At 51.9% G+C, this 23,095-nt stretch overlaps 1 protein-coding gene across 5 annotated transcripts in view; it reads right to left on the minus strand.

The window, feature by feature from the left end:
• Positions 1-23,095, minus strand: part of INSR (insulin receptor) — a 135,528-nt gene that overhangs the window by 61,093 nt on the left and 51,340 nt on the right. Inside the window, exon 1 of one of the 5 annotated variants that reach the window (XM_072787408.1) lies at positions 8,526-8,562. The exons of 3 other annotated variants lie outside the window; for them this stretch is intronic. In XM_072787408.1, coding sequence (XP_072643509.1) covers positions 8,526-8,547 — 22 coding nt within the window. In that variant the 5' untranslated portion in view covers positions 8,548-8,562. Of the gene's footprint in view, positions 1-8,312; positions 8,381-8,525; positions 8,563-23,095 lie in introns of those variants that run through there. One more of the 5 variants, XM_072787407.1, reaches the window with a different exon arrangement.

The following is a 23,095-nucleotide window of genomic DNA, read 5'->3' on the forward strand; positions in this document are numbered from 1 at the left end:
AAATAAATAAAATCTGGAAAAAAAAAGAATTAAAAAAATTAAAAATAAAAATAAATAAATGGGGGGGCAAAGAAAGGACAAATGAAACATACACCCCTCTGGAAGGGACACAAGATATATGCCTCAAAACTGTGGGGAGTGGAATGAACTTGGAATAGAGGGTAAGTAGGGCATCCTTACATATCAGCAAATTAGGTGGGGTGGGTTTTGGGGGTTTGTTTTTTGTTTTTGCTACATATATGTACCTTTTAAAACCAACATGTATTGAAAACACACTTTTCTTTAAAGATTTATTTATTTATTTATTTATTTATTTATTTATTTATTTATTTATGATAGACATAGAGAGAGAGAGAGAGAGAGAGAGAGAGAGAGAGGCAGAGACACAGGAGGAAGGAGAAGCAGGCTCCATGCCGGGAGCGCGACGTGGGACTCAATCCCGGGACTCCAGGATCGTGCCCTGGGACAAAGGCAGGCGCTAAACCCCTGAGCCACCCAGGGATCCCCAAAACACACTTTTTTAAAGCCTCTAGCAGACAATTAATAAAGTACTGTTGATCAATTATACAGTTCTACCCCCAAATACACCAGTACCACTACATTAGAATAGCTGCCTGCCTCGATTGGGAGCTTTTACAAACATTCTCTTAAGATCATTTTTGCCTTTTAACAGTCAAAGCAATTAAATAAGAAGTGTGGTCCTAGATCCAAAACAGGGTCGGGGGGGGGGGGGGGGGGGGAATAGTATTGATGAAGACAACACTGGCAGGAGGGATGAGAGTTCTACATGAGGCTGTGGATTAAAATATTGCGTCAGTGTTAACTTTCTGACTGTGCTCATTATACTGCAGCTGTGCAAGACAATTTTCTTGTCCTTAGAAAACCACTGAAGAATTACGAGTAAAAGTAATTTTAAGTCAGCCTGCGACTGACTCTCCAAAGGTCCAGGAAAAAGAAAAAAAAAAAAAAAAGCAGTATATAATGAATGTACCTAAATGCTTAGAGATAAAAACAAATGGGGGAAAATGTAAGCAACTAGGGAATCTGGATACGACTCTTGCAACTTTTCTGGAAACTTGAAAACCACATCAAAATAAAAAGGTTAAAATAAATCCAAATAAAGAGGGGGAAAGGCTAGCGCAGGCTGCCTTGTAAACGACGGGCTTAGAAAAAGACAGCCACCCTTCCTTTTCCTCTTTGCCTTTTTAAGTTCAAATCGGTTTCATGTTCCTTCATGAAGCAGCTATATGGTAAAAAGCAAAACAAAGCCCAAGGGGAAAAAGCCACTATGTTTCCATAGCACGACATATGTTAATAACATTTTGGTACATTTCTTTCCAAAGCCTGTAGTTGGGGGGGAGGAAAAAAAAAAAAAAGACACACACCACTCAAGATTTATTATTCCCCAAATTACTGCTTTCCAGAAATTTCCAAACGGAACAGTTGCGTCATGGGCCTGCAGACACATTCCCCACAGGGCCCCGTGGCTCTCCCTGAAAGTGTGAATTTTATAAACTCTGCAGAGTCATGCACTCGGTCTGCATCCGCAGATCCTCTCCGCCGCTCCCCGCCCCGACGCCAGCCCCGAACCCCGGGGCGGTGGAGGTTCGAACCCCTGGGGCGCCCCGGCGTCCCGAACGCGGGCAGCAGCCCCCCTCCCACCCCCTGGAATCCAGTAGATGATCTGATGGTGCAGCCAGCTGGGTGGTCGACAGACGCTCTGCGGAGCGTGCGATCCACTCGAAGCGACGACCGCAAGGACGCGTGTCCTTGAAGCAGGGCAGCTCCCCCTCTGCTGCCCCGACAAGGCCGCCCCCACGCGCGCCGACCGATCGGCTTTCCAGATGCCTTTGGAATCGAATTGCGAAGCTCTTAGGAGACCTACGGCGCGCGCAGGTCAGGAAGGGGGCGGGCCCGGGGAAGGGGAGGGGCAGCGCTGCCCGCGCAGGCAGCCTCGGGATTGGGCGGTTGCGGGCAGCTGCGCGTGTTGAGCTCCTCACGGGCGGGGCGAGGGCGGGGGGAGGCCCCGCCCCCTGGAGCCCGCGGCGGCCGCGCGCCGCACAAAGCCCGAGGCGCCCGAGGCGCGGTCCGCTCCGTGGGATCCAGGCCGGGCGGTGGCGGCGGCCGCAGCGCCGCCCTCGCGCTCAGCCAATAGGCGGGCGTGTTGCCGGAGCTGTGGCCCCGCCCCCGGGCGCGCGGGGCTCAGTCGGCCCGACTGGCGCTCGGGCCGTGACCGCCGCGGGGCTGCCGCGCTGGGGGGGACGGGGCGGGGGGCGGGGGGGCGCCCCGGGAGGGCCTCCCCGCCGTGCGGACCCCAGGGACGGGCCTGCAAAGACCCGACTCGGGGAAAAGCGAAAAGCAGCGGTGCAGCCGAGTGCGCGGGCCGCCCGAGCAGCCACCGCGCGAGCTGGGCGTGTGCCCGGGAGGAGATCGGGTCACCGCGTGGCAGCGCCGGGGGTGGCCGAGGGGTGCCCTGGCCCCGGGCCTCGCGCGCTCGGGGCCCAGAGAGGGGCAGCGGCTGCCAGGGTCACAGCGCGCAACCCCCGGACCGGAGGCCAGGGGGAGTGGCGAGGGCAGAGCCCGCGGAGCCGGACAGCGGGACAGCGCTGCCCCGACCCTATCCCGGGTATTTCCAGCCACCACTCCCCCAGAAAACCTGAGGCCCTACTCCTAAATTACACTTCTAAGGAAACCTACAGGCTGTTTTTGGGATGCCTTCCAGCCAGTGTTCCCTGTAGACGTGAAGACGTCAGACCTTGGGGGCTCGGCGTGCATTTGCAGTTCCAGTAAAGCGAGGCCCCCATTGGGCATGATCTCTAACCACCACCACCCCACCACCACCACCACCACCAAGAGTGCAGTTTAAGATGTGAATTCCGTCTGCAGAATACAACGTTCAACCCACAAGGGTTAGAAGATATTAATCCCATTGCTCAAACAACCATCTCCTTCTGAGGCACAGAAGGGCTGCCTTGCTAATGCCAACCCAGCTAGCAAGCAGCAGGGGCAAAACCCGAGCCCAGGTCTCCCGGGGAGAATGGGGCTGCGGGTGGCATCACGGAGTTCTGTGGGTTCTATTCACCTGTTCCCCACCCTGGCCCACCTGGATCGGGCCCCTCGTGGGCACTGGTATGCAGACGTGAATGGGGATACTGCCTCTCTCTCTCTCTCTCTCTCTTCCCCCCCCCCCCAACATGCACAACAGACAGGTAAGCTCTGAAAGGGAGGACCTTGCCTGACCTACACTGGGTCCCAGAGCCATGCACACAGTAGGTGCACAGTAAAGCTTATAGGGGTAAAAAAAAAAAAAAAGTGGGGGATCAGGTGACTGACTGGCTTTATCCCATGGGGGAGGGACAGTACGTGCAAATGCATGAATCATCGGGGCTGCCTTTAGGGAACTATAAACAGTTCAGAGTTGATGAAGGGCAAAGTACAGGGAGAGGCATGGGAGGTCAGGGCAGACAGGAAAGTTAGGGAGCCCAGGGGCTTGGACTTTGCGCTGCCTAAGAAGCCGAGGAAGGGCCTCAACCAGAAAAGACAGCATCAGATCCAGGTTTAGGGCAATTTTCTAGCTGTCTGGTGGACGGCTGAGCAAGGCAAGGGCAGAGGCGACTGGAAGGAAGAGACTGTTCTGAAACCACCAGGGAGGTGGAGCCTTCAGGACTTCTCTCCCAGATGGTTCCCAAGTTTCTACCTCGGGCAGCTGGGCACGACCCATAAGACAAACGACAGACAAGGAAGCTGGGTGCTCAGACTTCCCTGACCCGGGCTTGAACGTGTGCAGTCGGGAACGTCAGGGCTTCTGCACTCAAGTGATTGTGTCTGTGCTCGCTAAGCCACTCCTCAGCCCACACTCTTGCAAGGTACAAGGACCCCTGCTTGCTTGTGGTGGGCATTTTTAAAGTTTTCTCCATTTGTGTATCTAATACTAAGAGTAATAACTTTTTAAAAGCTGTTTCCACCTACTCAGATTTTTTGCTTCCTGGGCCAAGGTAAACTTTACAGGCTCTTCGGAAGTTAGCAATGACAATGGCACGGCTTATGAGATTCAGGCATAGCTGCTCTTCAGGGCAAAATCAGAGCCTTAATTTCTTCCACGAGGTACTGGTCAATCTAGTAAAATAAGTGCTTAAAACACTGAGTGAAGAAATTTCAATAACATCCCCCAAAAGTATCACCAGAGCTGTCTATATTTCTTTTATTGGGTTCTAAATTCCATTTCTATTTTCATTCTTAATTTTATAATATCCATCCTTCCCCCCCCCCCTTTTTTTTTTGTTACCTTACTTTATAAATTCTTTAGAAAACAGCACTATCCTATAAACTTTCTGCATTGACAGGAAAGTTCTGTATCTGTGCTGTCCCAATTCACGAGCCACATGCAGCCACGGAGAGCCAGAAATTTGACTAACGTGACTGAGAAACAATTTTCACGTGGCTCGTGGCTACCTTCTTGGGTGTTGTGGCTCTACAAGACCCAGCTCTCGAATAGGACAGTTCTGTTCTCTAAATCACTTTGCCCCTGTTAATTTATTATTCCCTTCTTCTGGTGTAGACCTGTTCTATTATTCGTCATGTCATTTTTGTGATTTCTGTATGTGATCGCTTACGGCCCTGCCTTGGTCTCTGCACCCACTCCGCTGCCTTCTAAAGAGTCTATCCTTACAGTATCGAGATCCTCCCAGCCCAAGTTAAGAGTTATGTTTTGTGTTTAATCATCACATGGTAGGAGTTTGTTTCGCATGCTTGTTCAGTTAAGCTTTTAAAAATTAATTTCCACTTACATTTACTTGTAGCAACAGATTAGGGCCAGTGCAATGTCTGCTTTTTGGACCCTGTTGGGGGTCCTTTTTGGTTGTGGGGTTTTTTTTGTGTGAGATTTAATAGATAATCTCTCTGAATATTCCAAGAGCACTTTAAAATGTGTATCAGTCGTAGAGTACAAAGTTCAGTCTGTATCTGTTATCACGATCTTATTTAACCACATTATCCAAACTCCTTGTTGCCTAATTGAGGTTTATCTACATGATCAAGACGGTGTTTGAGGTTCCCCAAAGATTTCTCAATTCTTGTGCTTCCTACAAATTACTCTCTGAAGTTTGATACTTTGCTAGTGGACCTTCAGTAAGGATGGTCTCTTCACACAATGCAAAACCTCTCCTTTCCTCCCTACTAACACCTTTTGCCTTGAGTTCCTTGCCTATTTTTCTCCATTCCACACATGGTCAAGTTTTCCGTGTCATTTTTGGCATTAGGTATAACCATTTTCTAGTGGGGGGGAGGTGGAGGGGGAGAGAGAGAGAGAGAGAGAGAGAGAGAGAGAGAGAGAGAACTGCAGCCTCCATGGAAACAAGGAAGTAGAGATGGGGAATGTCAGAGTTTGAAATCTGTCACAGTGGAAGGTCTCAATTGTAAGGAGGGTTTCCCGGGGACAATCTCCACCATAAAAAAGTCCCCTCGTTCACATGACTGATGGCTTTTCAATAACAAGTACACGAAAAATAAAAAATAAAAAAAAATAACAAGTACACGGTGGTCTTGAATGTACACATTCAAGTTTCCCGGGAGCTGCTACACACATGAGCTAGCAGAGTTTAGACCCAGCCACAGGGAACGGGGAAAATCTTCTCGACTTCTCAAGGACAAAAGTAAACAGCACAATGTACTGCATTTCTGCAGAGGCACACCACAAAGGAGAATAGAGTTAACTCTGAAAAAAAGAAAACACACCTATATTGCAAATTCCATCGTGACCAAAGGAGAGAACTTGTGGCATATTTCCTTATTGAGATGGTCCCTAAAGCCAGTCTAGCTGCTTTATTTTCTGTCTAGAAAAGACCAGAAGCTCCTGGTGTCCTCTCCACGCCAAGAGCCCCTGTGGCTGTTTTGGGACACTACAGTGTGTTTGCCTCCAACACTACTATGCTATTGGGGGTGGGGGGGATGGAGCTCTCTGATTTGGGGGAAAACCCATTTCCTGCCCATGTGTATTCCAACCCCAGAAAAGAATGAGTTTGCCCCTTGGTCACTGGATCCTCAGACTTCACTAGCTCTGCAGATCCACTTCGTAGCCCTCCATCTACCTGAGCAAACAGCCCGGACACCTGCAACTCCCTGGCTCCACCTCTATTTACGCTGCCAAGTCCGGGCACACGCTTAGGGAAAGTGCATGAAGGAAAATAAAATCATGGGAATGTTCTCCCGTCACACTGGATGCCCGGTACCATCTAAAACTTAGATGGGGAGTTCCTCAACACCCACACTAAGTCACCTTCTCTCTTGGTGGTGAGAAAGCTTATTGGCCCCTTTTACACACATGCTATGACCACGGAGGGATGGTGCTTCCCCACCAGGATCAACAACATCCACGCCCTCACTCTCCGGCCAGTATTTATTCACAGGTGGATTGTTTTCGGCACCATGGAGATGCCCTGGAAACCCCTTCGACCTTTAGAGACGGGCTGCCTATGAACTCTTTGCTTCTTAATTAAAAAGTTCACTAGGTAGCACAACACATCCCAATGCCAGGCCCCCCGCCCCGTATCCCTTTAGGTCCCTTCAGTCCACAGATCTGAGCACCTGCTGAGCCGCAGGCACCCTCCTGAGCTCCGACACCAGCTGGGGAACAGCAGAGACAATTCCACACCTCTTGGGGAGGCGGCCGAATGGCTCAGGAACATTTAGTTTACGTATCAAGAACATTGAGTTACCAATGGTGCTGATACTCTAGGCAAAGTTCACAGGGGGCTGTTAATTTCCTTGGCCGGTTATTCTGGAAAAGCTCAAGTGTTCCTTTCTTGGACTCAACGGCCAGAGAGCTAAATGCCGTCTTCTGGGGGAACCCTGTCCTGCCTCAGCCCCCACAGGTCCCCTCTCCGGCCTCACCGTGCAATCAGGCTGCTGTACAGCCAGCCCGCCCCACATCCCGGTCCCTCAGCGACCGGGCCTGGATTGGGGACCGTACGATGATACGATGAACGGGCGTGGGGGGATTTCTGCATTCTCTCCAAATCTCTCTGGAGGCTTTCTCATCAGACCCCAGATCCACAGCTTCGTATCACCCCAGCGTGGAGCACACAGAACTATGACTTCTGGCAGACCTGGGTTTTTGAGCCGATGCATGCTACTTCCTGGTCTTGTGACTCTGCGGCCCATGCCTCAGTTTCCCTGTGTGTCTCCACAGGGATAGTAAGAGCAGCTTGGGCTGTCTCGTGGATCAGATGGGATGATGCATGAAACATGATCTGTGTAGAAGAGCCCAAGGAAGGGGCTCCGCAGGCGTCCTCAGCCACCAGCGACCATGCCAGGCATCTCATCTGTCCGGCCTTGACTCCTCCACAAAGTAGTGGACCTCCTCCGTCCCATTGGCGGGGAGGCACTAGATTTGGATTAGATGATCAAATCGAAAATGCGCCCCAAGCAACTTTCATCTCCCCCCCACCCCCCGCCCCTAAAGAGTTCTAGGGAAAGTGTGCCGATCCGCACGTTTGTAGCCTGCCATCTGCTAAGGATGGGGCAGGAGTGGCAGCAGGGGACGCAGACTGAGATCTGACATCACTGGTGACCCTGGAAACCCAGCCCATCACCGTGCTCCTTTCAGTTCCCCATGTTTGTTCCCCAAACATCCACCTGCTCCATGTCAGGCGGCCCGAGGCCAGGCAGGCATCCAAGGCAGAAAACACCGGGGCCCGTGCTCTCCAGGATCCCCACAGCCAGCACAGGCAGGTCCCCACCAGACACTTGTGTGTCCATTCGAAGCCAAATCCCCAGTCTCTCCACCTTCCCATCAACCCCACACTCCCATCTTCCCCGCAAAGGACACAGCTAACATGATTGTCCAGGGATCATTGTAAAACCCACGACGTGCTCTTTCTAAAAAGCCCAGCAACGTCATAAAATAACCACACTTCCCAATGGTACCTAAACGGCCTTCGGAACCACTTGGAAGTTTCTAGAAGGGCTCACCAACAGTAGCAGAACACTGGAGACTGAAAGGGAGAACAGAGAATGCCCAATTTTCCTCTCAGGGATCAAGATTTAATAGCCTCCAAAGGAAACCATAATTGGAGGGCTTTGGGGCACATTCCTCCCTGAGGCCTGTGATTATGAAATGCTGGGAAAGGTTGGGAATTTGCGCCTCGAATGACTTTGGGCTCAAACTTAAAATGAGTAAGACCCAAAGCAAGAGGTGTAACTGTGTCCCTTCACACAGACACATACACAAACACACACACACACACACACACACACACACACACTGAGAGAAAGGTTGGGAGGAAGGAAATCCTCAAGCAGATAAAGAAACCTACAGTCTCCACGGGGACACGGCTCCACCTTGTTGGGTGTCCCCTTTGCACCCCCAGGAAAACACCTCATATTTGGCTCACAAACCTCTACTTCCTGGCACTGCTCTCAGGCAATGACAGTCACCCCTCTGTGATGTCACTGGGCTGGTGCTGGAACTCGCACACAGCCCCTGGCCTTCCTGGGTACGCCCCCCACCACCCTCACCCCCAGCTCACCTGGCCTTTCCCTCCATGGCATCTGGAGATCAAAGATGTACCTTGGTTCTCAGATATCCCCCCCACCCTGAGAATTTCCTTCCTATCTGTTTCCTTGGCAGTCCTCACCCCCCACTGCCCATTATTCACAGAGTTCCACAGGATACAAAGATAAAAATTAATGCACTTTTCCTTAGCAGCCAAAAAAAAAAAAAAAAGAAAGAAGCAAGAAAGAAAAAAACCCACCTTGGAAAATTAGACAGCAGGTGCCCAAATAGAAACTTTACATTAGAGAAATGGGGTCTAGGGGCCCCTGGGTGGCTCTATGGGTTAAGCATCTGCCTTCGGCTCAGGTCATGATCCCAGGGTCCTGAGACGGGGCCCTGCATTGGGCTCCCTGCTCAGCGGGGAGTCTGCTTCTCCCTCTCCCCCTACTTGTTCTCTCTCGCTCACTCTCTCAAATAAATGAAATCATTAAAAAAAATGGGGTCTAACACACACAAGCATTAGAATCTTGATTAGCTTCAGAGAACAATCATTACATGTGTGAGAAACCAACAGCCATGGCTCTAAGGAAATGGGGGGTGAGAAGGGGCCAGGATAAGTCCTGGCCCACTGGTGCCAGAGCCAGAGACCCCGCCTGAGAGAGGCGGGGGGGCAGCTGCTGAGCTGACCGAGGGGGTCTAATGGAGGCTGTGAGGCAGTGCTGTCCTTATACCCCACATGGTAATCTATTCAGAGAGTGCATGCCAGTGGCTAGAAGCTCAGGGCAGAGAGTAAGATCCAAGGTGGAATCTGCTACTGCCTGACTCTGGCCTCCTGGGCAAGTGTCTTGACCTCTCTGAGCCCACATCCCTTTCTGCAAAATGGAGGATCATCTGGCCACCTGCTTGCAGAATTGCTCTGAGCTTCATTCTGTGCCTCTGCTGTGGCACTGAGTAACCAGGCAATAAAAAAAAAAAATCGATTCCTTAAAAAACATCAGGCCACCCCAGGGCCTTTGCACATGCAGATCCAGCCACCAAGAAGTCACTTTGCTCCCCATTGCCTCCGTGGCAGCTTCCTCTCAAAGGGACTCCCTTGACCTGTCTACCTCCTGGAGCCTCCACTGGCCCTGGCCTGTCTTGTCACTCTGATAGAATTCCTTCCTAGGGCTTATCACCGACTTGAAATTATCTTGTCCATCTGCTTGTGGACGTGTTTACCGAACACCAGGCCCCCTGAGTACGGGCGGCACGAGAGTGGGTGCCTGTGTCTTTCATCCACCGTCCGTCCCACGCCAGCGCCCAGCAAAGGCTAAAAGCCATAAAACAGTGGCCACTGCTTTTACGAACATCCTCACGTGCATGGGCTGGGAGCCCTGCCCAGCCACGGTGATTCGGGGCCAGTCCTGAGCCTGGAGGTGACAAGACTGCGGCCCTGTAGGTGACTGGCTGGGCCTTGGGCTGAAGCCAGGCCTCAACTCCCTGTTACTACCTGGAAATGCAGCTCAGCACATTTGCGGGGGGGGGGGGGGGGGCACAGGGTTAGGGCCACAACACCCACACACGTCATCAGTGACACAAAACAATTCAGGAATCGGATAGAAAAGAGTCACACCATTTTGCATGCAGTAACTGGCTAAGAGCTACGCGACCACTACCAAATACGAGGCACTGGACCTTAGAAAAGACCTAAAGCTTGCCTGTGTGCAAGAGGGTGGCAGAGGGCTGTGGCGCAGGTGGGGGTCAAGAGGCAGAGGGAAGGGCGTCGGGAACCCCGATGTGAAGGCAAAATCCCAGATGCGGGGCGGGGGGGGGGTGCAGCAGCTCATAACCTAGGAGGGACCCGGAGAGGAACTGGCCCAGGTCGGGGATGCAGGTGCGCATTTGGGTAAGCCTAGGGGGCTTGGTTGGGCAGGCTGGTTATTGGAGTTCAGGTCCCCAAGTGTGTCTCAGAAATAAGATCGGGGGACGCCTGGGTGGCTCAGTGGGCTTTTGGCTCAGGGTGTGATCCCGGGGTCCTGGGATCCAGTCCCACATCGAGCTCCCCGCAGGGAGCCTGCTTCTCCCTCTGCCTATGTCGCTGCCTGGGTCTCTGTGTCTCTCGTGAATAAATAAATAAAATCTTTTTAAAAAAAAAGACAAAGAAAGAAAAATGAGATCGGACCAAACCAAACATAAAACTTGCATCCGGCTCACCCGGCTGCACCGCTCACCATCACGTCTTCGTTGAACCTCCCCCTGGGGCATGAGCGCAAGGCTGAGAGCGCACCCCCGCACCCCGGGGACAGGTGAGACCAGGTGGCGCGCTGAAGGTAATGGCCCACACCTGGCGGTGCCTGCAAACCCACCTGAGCCTGGGCATCACCTTAATAATTAAGGCTTAGTTCCTCCAAGTACACCGTGCAGCAAGCAATGAACGTGTAACTCCCACCTCACCCCCGACAGCCGGAACAAACCAGACATGTATTTGGAACCTCTCGCTTCTGCCCTTCCGTGGATGCAAACGTGGAGATCAACTCTGTAAAAGTTGTGCATTTTACCCCATAAAAGATCCGTGTGGGTCTGAGGACAAAAATAATGTGTGAATAACTTACAGGCTTAAATACAGAATGTTCTGAACCGCCCCATCTTTGAACACTACTTCACCCACCCTACTGCAACCCCAGAGCAAGGGCTAGGATGCTCTCAGCCCTCAGGATGGCAGCTCCCAAAGAAAAATTCTGTGCATCTCAAGGATGAGGACAGCCAACTGCTTCACTGTTCACAGCAACAAAGGGCCGGGAATGTCCATCGATTGCAGGTTGGATGAGTCCATCACAATTGATGTGGCCACAAAAGAAAAACACGTTAAAGGAGAAAGCCGAGGCACAGAGTATAGAGGAGAGTGTGTTTGTGCACAAACGGGGGCAGGCAGATGTGAGTGGCATCTACACTCATATGTGCACACAAGTCCCCTCTGGGATGAATAAGAAACTCAGAGGAGTGATTGCTTCTGGGAAGAGGATAGACGTGGGAGGACCTTACTTTTCCCTGTACCCCGCTTTAAGATGATTTTGATCGTTGCATGTTTAATCCTTTTTTAAAAAAAAATCAGTTGAATAAACAAAATGTGATTAGATAGATGTAAATATAAATGAATAAGTAGACACACAGAAAAACATGCATACAGCGGAACATTATTCAACCTTAAAAAGGAAGGGGACCCTGTCACCTGCCACCACATGGACAGACACCAAGGACATCAGGCTCAGGGAGAGGAGCCAGACCGAGAAGGGCCCCTCCTGCAGGACCCCACTCCCAGGAGGTCCCCAGAGGAGGCCCATCCATAGGGACAGAGAGGAGATGGTGGGAGCCAAGGGTGGGGCAGGGGGCAGGGGGAGTCAGTGCTTCATGGGGGAGTAAGGGGGACAGGGTCTCCTTGTGGGGAGATGGAAGGTTCTGGAGATGGATGGTTGGGGTGGTGGCACAACAATGTGAATGTGCTTCATGCCCTGAGCTGTGCACTTAACAATGGTTAAGATGGTAAATTTTGTTATATACATTTCACCCTGATTAAAAAATAAATAAATAAATAAGTAAAACACACACACACACACACACACACACACACACACCGGCCGAAATCTGATGGTTTGAGCACTTACGTGACAAGGTTTTATATAATTCATGTAGCCCTGATTTAATTCAAGGTAAAAACCAAAAAGAAACAGGGGTGTCTCTCCTTGTAAATAAGCAGGAGAAACTCTGGCCTCCCAAACATGCACAGTTATAGGAAGTCAACAAGAAGCTAAAAGCCAGAAAAGTCTGGATTCCATGGTCCAACTGCTCAGGATCAAGTCCCTGCCCCAGTTTGCTGGCTGAGACCCCAGGACAGAAACTCAGCCCTCCATGGGCCTCAGTTTCCCCATCTGTAGAACAATCTGAGAAAACAACCCAGACTCCCAGGGTTGGGACTGGGATAAGGTGGGCGATGAGGCACTCACCTCAGGCACAAATGTTAAGTGGATGCCAAACCACACGATCATCAGAACAAACAATATTTTTAAAAATCATAATTAAGGCCAAAAGGGACACCTGGATGGCTCAGTGGTTGAGCGTCTGCCTTCAGTTCAGAGCATGATCCCGGGGTCCTGGGATCGAATCCTGCATCAGGCTCCCAGCAGGGAGCCTGCTTCTCCCCCTGCCTCTGTCTCTCTCATGAATAATAAATAAATAAATCTTTAAAACAAATTAAGGCCAAATAGTCCATGGTGCATCAAATATCAAATTTTTTTATTAAAATCAGGATTCAATAGGACCAAGATTGGGGTGAGGTAAAAAAATAATAATTAAAAAAAAAGATTGGGATGGGGTAAGCAGGGTCAGATCCCATTTTTATTTAAAATTTTGAAATCTGGGTGCGCCTGGGTGGCTCAGTAGGTTAAGCATCTGACTCTTGATTTCGGCTCAGGTCATGAACTCAGGGTCATGAGATCAAGCCCCATGTCAGGTTCCACTCAGCATTGGGCCTGCTTAAGGATTCTCTCCTTCTCCCCTCTGCCCCAACCCCCCGGCCCAGTTCATGCACATGTGCACACACTCTCTTTAAAAAAAAAAAGTTTAAAATTTTGAAATTTTATTCATCATAAATACTTTGGCCTTAAATTTGACTTTTTTTTTTTCAAATACAGCATCCAAGTACTGAATATTTTTGATGCCGCCTTAAATTTTGTGCCCCTACCCAGAGACCTCAAACTCTCCTTGGTACAACCAGGTAATTCTAGAAAAATTGACCCCTTGGGTTCGAGTTGTTGCTTTAGTCAGCAATCAGGTAAATTCTGTTTTCAGGAAATGTTGCTGTTCCGGAACAGGGGGCGATTTTACTCCATCCTCTGCTTTTTTCCAAAGCCATCCTTTGAAAAGCTCATGCATGCCACCAAGCTTTCTCAATGACCTGGGGCTTCAGGGCCAGGTGAGTTCCGGATTTTATTATTAGTAACAAATTAAATTAACAACGAAAGGAAAGCACACAACCCAGTGACCCTCTGAACCAAAACCAAAGTGCACAAACACATTTTACACAGGAGCAGAGCACTGAGCTGGGCAGCTGCCTCCTCTCCCACCGACGGAGTGCTGCAGGGCCAGGAGCAGGAGACGAGGACGCTGTCCCCAACATCACAATCCGGAACAACCCACAAAGCTTATCACGAGAGATACCACGGGCAAGAGGCAACAAACACATCCTCTGCCAAACAGAGCTTTGGAGGGGGTACCGGTCCTTGTGAGGCAGGGACCACCTGCTAGCTCCTCCTTCCTTGCCAAGCGCACACCTGGGAACTCTGGGGCGCTTTCCCACGTCACAGGTTTGGGAGATCTGGGACTGATCTGGGGCTGACAATCCCACCATCACTGTTGTCTGGGACCAGGTTTTCTCCACCGCAGCACAGTGGACATCAGGAGCCGGATCATTCTCTGTCTTGGGGGTGGTCCTGCGCAAGGGTGGACAGTGAGCAGCAGCCCTGGCTTCCACCCTCTAGATGCCAGTAACACCCACCCCTTCCAGTCATGACCTCAGATGTGCCCAGATACCGCTAGAGTCACCCTCCAGCGAGAACCCCTGCCTTGGAGTGTGACCTGTGGCAAAGACAGAAGGAAATCACACAAGGGAATGGGCCTGAAATTGCAACGTTCGTCTGTCCCTCCAGCCCTGAGTTACAGCTGCAGAGGCTCCAGCACCCCACCCTCCCCCGAGTCACACCGAAGTTTCCAGAGTCCCCATAACCCACATCTCATATCTCCAGCTGGGCTCTCAACCTGCACACACGTGTGCAATCCACTGCACCATCCACCTGCAGGAGTTTTGCTGAGGGTCGGCCACGTGCCAGGCCATGGGGGTCCCGTTGCCACTGCCCTCATCATGCTACCAGCCAGCAGGCAGGCAGAGCCAGAGAGAAGCTTCCATTTGATTCCGTGTCATTCTCTGCCAGTCCCTGGTCCCTCCATGAATTCCTGAAGCCCCAGGCCAGCAATGGGGGCCCTTCCTAAGCTCCATTTAAAATGTGAGGCTTGGAACAACACTGAGGATTCCTTAGACCACTACGGGGCACTGCAAGAGCCCACCCTCGGTGAAGCACGCAAAGAACCAGTATTGCTTTGCTTTTTGCTTCTCTCACCGGTGAATGCTCAGGGTCAGTCCTCCTTTATGGGGGTCTCAATGCATCAAGACAGAGAATGTCTCAGGGAGGATGATTTCAGAAGCAAAGAATCTGCACACCTTTAAAGCTGGATAATCCAGAGCCCGGTGCCTGGGCCGCTAAAGTCACTCACAAAGAAAAGCATCCACCATCAACAACCCAGATCCAGCAGGGAAAGACCTGGGAAAGACCTGGAATAGGAAAAGTGAAATAGCAAGTCAAGCAGTCAGAGCCATGGTGTGAGAGGAAGGGAGCCCGCCCTCGGAGGTCTCTCTGTTTGACATGTTCAGAGCAGCTTCACATGTTTTCTTTCATCCCATCCCCACACTCATCTCGGGAAACAGGTCGGATGTTCTCATTTCTCGTAGACAGACGGCTGAAGACCCACACGGCCCGGAGATGGAAAAGCAGGCTTTCCATTGGACAGATGTGCAACGGAAAACCTACTCGCTGTCCATGACCTGGGCACACATGTGCAAGATGTCAGCGTGAAGGTGGGTTTTAAAACCCAGGATGCACGGTTGCCTGGGTGGCTCAGTCAGTTGAGCCTTTGACTCCTGGTTTCAGCTCAGGTCATGATCTCAGGGTCGTGAGATGGAGCCCGCGTCTGGCTCCCACTGCACAGTCCGCTTGACTCTCCCCCTCTGCCTCTCCCACTTGTGCTCTCTCTGAAATAAATAAATAAATCTTGAAAAGAAAAGAAGGAAAAGAAAGAAAACCCAAACCGCACCATTGATGGATGATGGATAAACACAAGGGGGCCCATCTGCACGCTGGATTATTTTCCAGCCTGAAAAAGGAAGGACACTCTGACACCTGCTACCACGTGGATGGACCCTGAGGACACCGGGCTTAGAGAGGGGACCCAGACCCAGAAGGACTCCTTCTGCATGACCCCACTCCCAGGAGGTTCCCAGAGAAGGCCCATCCACAGAGACAGAGAGGAGGTGGTGGGAGTCAGGGGTGGGGAGGGGGTGGGGAGTCAGTGCTTCCTGGGGATGGGGTCTCCGTGTGGGGAGATGGAAGGTTCTGGAGATGAACAGTGGTGATGGCTGCACAGCAATATGAATGTACTTAATGCCACTGAACTGGACACCTAGAAATGGCTGAAATGATCGATTTCACATTATGTCTATTTTACCACATACACACGCACACATTCAAGGAGCGAGAGCCAGCCCCACGCCAGGCATTGATTAAGAGGTCTGCATCCTCCCGCTAACCGCATCAGGTACAACATCATCCATCTTTTGTCAATAAGGAAACAAAAGATTCAGTAATTTGCTCAAGGTCACACACCAAGGGCATGGTGGAAGGAGCCAGGATTCGAACCCAGTCTGGCTCCAGAGTCGGAACTTCTAATGTTCACATTGCAGGGTCTTCAAATTCAGGATTCCCGATGCTGACTTTCTGCCAATACCCCCTCTGCCTTCCAGTAAATTCCTTCTACCTCCTGCGTGGTTCTGCAAACACTGCCTCTCTGCCAGTGATCACCAAGACGACTGATGGGCGCTGTGATGATCACAAGACCCCCAGCCAAGCCACATACACACATGGCTTCTCTGGTTTGCCTTGGGCTGGGCCCTGGGGACACAGAGGGGCTCACACTTCCCAGCCCGTGGGGAGCAGGACAGAAGGGATACCAACTAGGACTCAGAGGTCAGACTGGGAGGTGGGGCTGACCCAGAGTCGACGATCAAGTCTGCCTTTGTGTGAAATCAGGCAAGTGAGCCAACTTACTCGGGCCTCAGTTTCCCCATCTGTAAACAGGGGTTAATGAGTAACAATCCCCACCTTACAGCCCGTTAGAAAATTAAACCTGCTGACGTGCACGGAAAGTGACTAACCCAGGTCCTAAGAAAACCAGAAACCCTGGAGAAACAGAAGATGCTACTCTTACTAAGTGTCACGTTACAAAAAAGTCAAAGTCTCTCACAGTCCCGGTTACAGGAGGAACCTATGTGCTAAAACAGGACCCAGAACAGAGACAGAGTTCTGTAAGCCTGAGAGATGATTCTGGAAGAGGGACCTGTAAATGTGGGGCTTTTTTTTTTTTTTTAATTCATGAGAGACACACAGAGAGAGGCAGAGACACAGGCAGAGGGAGAAGCGGGCTCCATGCAGGGAGCCCGACGTGGGACTCGATCCCAGGCCTCCAGGATCACGCCCCGGGCTGAAGGCAGACACTAAACTGCTGAGCCACTCAGGCGTCCCAATGCGGGGCTTTTTTACAGAACCAAGGACACGGGACACAGGCACTTGAACTTTCTAAAACCCGGGCCGGTCGGCTATTAACAGCCTGGCCAAACATTATATAAATCAGCTCCTTTCAAGGATTATCAACCCCATGAAGGTGTTTTCTCATAATCCGACTACATAGGCGTCCGATGTGGGGGGGTGGGGGTGGGATTCAGTGTACGAAGTAAACCGGGTAGGAGAGGACACATGTGTCCCCAACCCCCCCGCCCCGAGGGAGGCAGGCAGTGACCTCCCTCCCTCCGCCGGCCCTGAACCCGGCCCTGAACCCGTTTCTTCCAATGACCCCCTTCATGGAGGTCCATCCACCGTAGCCCTGAGGAGGCAGGTCTGGGTCATGTTTCGCCTGTGGCCACCCCCCTCCCAAACGGTTAAGGAACAAATGCACCAATGGGTTGGAGGCAACAAAAACCTCAAGACGCCTGGGCCGCCAGCCGCCTGACCAGAGAGAACTGGTCTTCAGCACTCAAGTTAAAAGTTAAAAGCGTCCCCAAGGTCACCGAGCCAGGTCCCTCTAACCCGGCTAGAGGTCTTCATTCCTCGCTACTGAGCTTACCCAGGATTTTTTTTTTTTTTTATGATAGTCACATAGAGAGAGAGAGAGAGAGAGAGAGAGAGGCAGAGACACAGGCAGAGGGAGAAGCAGGCTCCATGCACCGGGAGCCCGACGTGGGACTCGATCCGGAGTCTCCAGGATCGCGCCCCGGGCCAAAGGCAGGCGCCAAACCGCTGCGCCACCCAGGGATCCCTTACCCAGGATTTAAAACAAAAAGCATGACCTCTCTCCAGATGGGCACAGGTTGGGGGGTCTCAATCCCCATTAGAGCCCAAGGAGAAATAACAGGGGCCAGCTCCCTGTGAGGCACTTGTGGTTAGGGACCTGTAGCCACTGTCTTGTGTAATCCACTCGACAACTGGATGAGGCAGATACAATCATGTCCCCCAAGGTTATAGAAGAGGAAACAGAGATGTTAAGCACATCCCAAGGGCACACACAGCCCGGAAGTAGCAGAACCAGAACTGGAACCCAGGACTACAGGCTGCGGTCCAGGCACGTTCGGGTGACCACCAGGGAGCTCGGTCGGGCCCAGCCAGGCCTCTCCCGCAGCGTCGGATGCTTCCAACAAGGACACAGGGAAGGTCATGGCTCCTCGTATCTGTCCTCTGTGTCATTGTCTAAATCTGGGGGAGAGGATCACAACCGAAACAGCACGATAATCTCCCAGATTCCCGATCCAGGCCGAACAGGCAGCCGCCGCCACCGCTACCCACATCTGCTCGCACAAAACCCCCTCCACTCCGGCTGGACCCCAAGGGCTCGAAGCGCGCGACTTTGCTGGAGTGTCGGTGAGCCCCAGAAAGTGCTGAGCCCCCCTTTCCTGACGACCTTCCCCATTTCTGCTTCCCTGTCTTCCTTCTAGGACATGGTCAAACCACAAGGCCCAGGCTGGTTGGTACTTTGGTGAAAACTGAGCAGGTTCCTGAAGCTCACGGCCACGTTTTAAAGGAAAGTGGGTAGAGAACACTTAGCCCTGGGCCCGGCCCAGACTAAGCACCCAATGAACATGCACGGCTATTATTTTCCTGCAGAACACCAGTGAAGAAAGGCGGCATCAGGGTCCAGGGTGGGTTGGTGTCTGAGCCGGCGTCCTCAATAAATGAGCAGGGATGGGACGCCTAGTGGTTCAGTGGTTGAGCATCTGCCTTCGGCTCAGGTTGTGACCCCAGGGTCCTGGGATTGAGTCCCGCATCCAGCTCCCTGCAGGGAACCTACTTCTCCCTCAGCTTTTGTTTCTGCCTCTCTCTGTGTGTCTCTCATGAATAATTAAATAAAATCTTTTTTTAAAAAAGTATCAGGCTCTTGATTTCAGCTCAGTCATGCTCTCAGAGTCGTGAGATCGGGCCCTGCATCAGGTTCCACGCTCGGCGGGGAGTCTGCTTGAAATTCGCTCTCTCTTCTCTTCTCCTTCTCCTGCTGTCCCTCCCCCTGCTCACGTACTTTCTCTGTTTCTCTCTAAAATAAATAAATATTTATAAATAAGTAGACAAATAAAAATAAGTGAGCAGGGGTGGCCGCTGCTTAGCAGATAGCAGCAAGATAATGGGAAAGATGGTGGCAGCAGCTGGAAGGAGAAGAGACTCAACCAACATCTGGCCCAGCTTGACGCTTTGGGCTGCAGCCAGAACTCAAATGCCTGGCCTCTGATGACCTTCGGTTGTCTTGGCCCTGAGTCCTAACCCTGAACCTGTTTCCTCCTTGCTCCGCTAAGAGCTGACACTCGACACTGCCATGCCGCCCCGTAACTCGGGCACACATGTGGCTGTTCCCTAATTGACGGTGATTGTGCCCACCCCCAGCTCCTGGGGGGAACAGCCAGGTCCTTGGGGAGGACCAGGCTGGAATGATTATGCTCCCTCAGAAAAGGATACAACAGGGCAGCCCAGGTGGCTTAGCAGTTTAGCCCCGCCTTCAGCCCAGGACATGATCCTGGAGACCCAGGATCGAGTCCCGTGTCGGGCTCCCTGCAGGGAGCCTGCTTCTCCCTCTGCCTGTGTCTCTGCCCCTCTCTCTCATGAATAAATAAAATCTTTAAAAAAAAAAAAGGAAGAAAAAAAAGGGTACAAGGAAGCCTGCTGGATTCAGGGACAGGGTGTCAGCCCCTATAGTCTCAAAGAGAACAAAAAGGGCTAAAACTGCAATGACTAAAACCAAAAGGGGCTACCATGTGCCAAGTACTCTGCACAGCTCATCACAAGCATTAAGTACCTCATTTCATTATCACCCGAGCCAAGAAATGGAAGGGTCTAGACAAAGAACCCCAGCATGAAGATGTAAGGGAGCATTTTGAGAGATGAGCATGGTTGGGGACACGTTAAAGAGGATTCAGCAGACCTCCGGGCTCTGGTGTCAAATTCTGCTGCTGGGTGAAACCTAGGGTGACCAACGGTTCTGGTTTGCCTGGGACCAATGGGTTTCCCAGGAAGCAAAGCTTCCTAAAGTGAAGACAGTCTTGGGAGAGTCAGGACAAGCTGGTCACCCTAGTAACCTAAGTATGGCCCCCAGGGTAGTAGCCTCTAGCCAATTCTAGGAGGAACAGGAGGCCAAGATCAGTATGGGATAGGGGGAGTTGTCTTCCTCAAACTCCTATTCAACCATCAAAACCCAGTACAAAAGGTCCCTTCCTCTGTAAGGCAGAGTAGAGCAGGAAAGGCTGGGTTTCTGGAGCCAAACCTTAGGCTCAAATCCAACCTCTTTTGATGGTTAGGAGGGCCATGTATCCAGTAGATGGTGCCTAATAAGTAATGGCTTGTGGGTATTCCCAGGTGCTCCCGAGCCCTTCATCTGCTGTATCTGTTATCCATCCTTGTCCTCCATTAGACCCAGAGTTCCCTATTTCCCTTCCCTGAACCACCAGAACAGACTGACACACAATTTAAAAAAAAAAAAAAAAAAAAAAGATAAGATCTTGTAACATGTGCAAACCAGTCCATGCAAATCTCCATTTCGGTTTCCCTCCATCACCCTCAAGCCCTGACACCAAGCAGGGCTGTTTTCCACTTGGCTTTTCCTCTCCCGATGATTTCACAAGAGCCCACAGAGAGGCGTGCAGTGAAGTAAACAAGAGAAGCTCTGAAAACCCATTCATGGGCAGCTCAAAGGTGCCGGGCAGCCAGGGTGCGCAGCCAAGTCTTCGGCCATGGGGACAAGGAGCCTCCGTGAAGCCGAGGAGACTCGCCGACGGCCCCACTCCAGGCGACCAAGCCACATCTCGACCAGAGGAGCAAGAATGCACAAAGGAAGACACTGTCGCCACTGGAGGACGAAGGTCTCGGCCAGTACCTGCGAGGGGCAAGGAAGCCCAAAGACGGGCGGTCCCGAGGACGCGGGCCGCGGTTAAATATAGCAGAGGGTGTGCAGATGAGGCTCGTGTCTGACAGCGGGGACGGTCCCGGCTAACCAGTCGCAGGTGGGCTTCTGCACAAACGAGCCCCGGGCCTTTTTTCACCAAGGCACAGGGACAGAAAGAAGCCTCTAGATTCCACTAAACATCCAGGTTGCACTTATCTCTTGAGTTGGCTGGCTGGCGAAGAGCAAGCGAAGCCACAGGGGTCGGGGGTGGGGTGGGGAGGTCACAGCGGGTGGACAGATGTGGAGACAGGCGAGCGCCCCACCAAGGCAGCAGGCGAAAGGACAGTCTGCCCCCGTCTCCGACCCCGGGCGGTGTTTCGGGCACGCCAAGCACCTTTCCAATCGATGATCAATCAGCTGTTCCTCCCAACGACCTTGGGCACTACTGTCATGCCCATTTTACAGATGAGAAAACCAAGGCACAGAGACGGTAAGTAAGCCGCCTGCGGTCACACAGCTAGTGAGTGGCCGAGCCACAGCGAGACAGTGTTGCTGTGGGCCAGTCGCCGACACAGGTGGGTGATGCCTTCCTATTGTGTCCTGCTGTGTGTGACGCACCCCGGGGAAAATGCTGAACACTGCCTTCCTCGGCTCTGCTTCTAGACCCCGCCCCGAACCAAATAACCCTGCTGCTGCACCCTGTGCCCTTCCCGTCTACGATGTCTCTAATCGGGTGTTTAACAGATGGCATCCAAGAGCGGGGTAACCTGTTTTGCTCCCTAGCGCTGCGCCCTCTCCCCGCAGCGCGGCACCTGGGAAACCCATAAACCCACCCGCCGTGGACCGTAATCACATTTCCTCAGCTTCTTTGGTCCCCCTGGGGTGGAGATGTGGTTTTTGTCAGCAGGCAGCACCGCAATGCCAAACCACTGGTTCTACACACACGTGGCTGACAGCTGGCTCCAGGTTTCCATTTTGCCATGAAAAGGAGAAAACTGTGCAGTGCCCTCCCCCTGCCATATTCCACTGTCGCAGTCCAGTGGTCCTCAAACAGGGGACGGTTCTGTACCCCTTGCCCTCCCAGGGGACACTGGTGGCGTCTGGAGTTGTCACAACTCTGGGGAGGGGGCCTGCCGGTATATAGGCAGTGAGGCCAAGGGTGCTGCTCAACACCCCACGGTGCCTGGGGAGTCCCCCTCCAGAGAACGGTCCGGCCTTGAACGTCCTACGTGCCAGGGCAGAGAAACCCTGCCCCAGAGTGACAAGATCCCCCTCGCAACTGCATCAAAGTCAAGATCTAAACACCTCTAACTTTGACACAAATTCAGGGAAAAAGTCTTGCCTGGCTACAATACACACACACACAAAATTAAAATATAGAAAAAAATATGTTGGGGCGCCTGGGTGGCTCAATAGGTTAAGCATCTGCCTTTGGCTCAGGTCATGATCCCGGGGTCCTGGGATCAAGTCCCGCATCGGGCTCCCTGCTCAGTAGGGAGTCTGCTTCTCCCTCTCCCTGCCCCTCGTGCTCTCTCATGCTCACTTGCTCTCTCTCAAATAAATAAAATCTTTAAAATTCAAAAAAAAAAAGAAAACCACAAACATAATTTTAAATGTCCAAAGAAGAGATAAATCCTAGAAACCAGCCCAGTTTTTCCTCACCTTCCTAAAGAAGGAAATGCACCCACATTCCAAACAGGTTTCCATATTGCAAAAACGCGGATAAAACCCCCTCGGGCTGACATGACGCACGCTCCCCCCCGCCACCCTCCTGCTACTCTTGAGCAACATCTCAGCAGCTCCACTTGGACACTGGAAATATATGCCAGAGGAGACTTATTACACTAATTTCCTTCGGTAAACAGTTCAAATCTTACCTTGGAAACCAATGAAACAAGGAAAGCTGGCCACGGGGCCACGTGGAATCCCTTCCTCTCAACGCCAGCCATCAGGCGCTCGGCGACTATGACTCTTATTCTCGAAGTGGTAAACGTGGATGTTGCTAGAATGGCTTGGGGTTTCCAGCACACCCTGTCTCCTGTGTGTGTTCAGTAGGCTCGGTGTGAAAGATCAGACGACCAGGAAAGAAGCAACAGCGAAGATTGGAAAATTAACAAACGTGCAACCCCGTCTGGGACAAAGGAAACTGCGCTTAGAAGAGACTGTGTCATCATTGGGGGGGGGAGGGGGAGGTGGACACCTGCATGTTTGCCCAAAGAGCACTTGTGTTTCCCAAAGTGCTCTAGAGCTCTGCATGGATGCTAGCCGGCTCAGAACAACGGGGACGTGGAGCTCCGCTTTTCACCAAGAGGACCGACCAGCAATTAC

The sequence above is a fragment of the Canis lupus genome, chromosome 19, assembly GCF_048164855.1.
Source record: "Canis lupus baileyi chromosome 19, mCanLup2.hap1, whole genome shotgun sequence".
Taxonomy (NCBI): domain Eukaryota; kingdom Metazoa; phylum Chordata; class Mammalia; order Carnivora; family Canidae; genus Canis; species Canis lupus.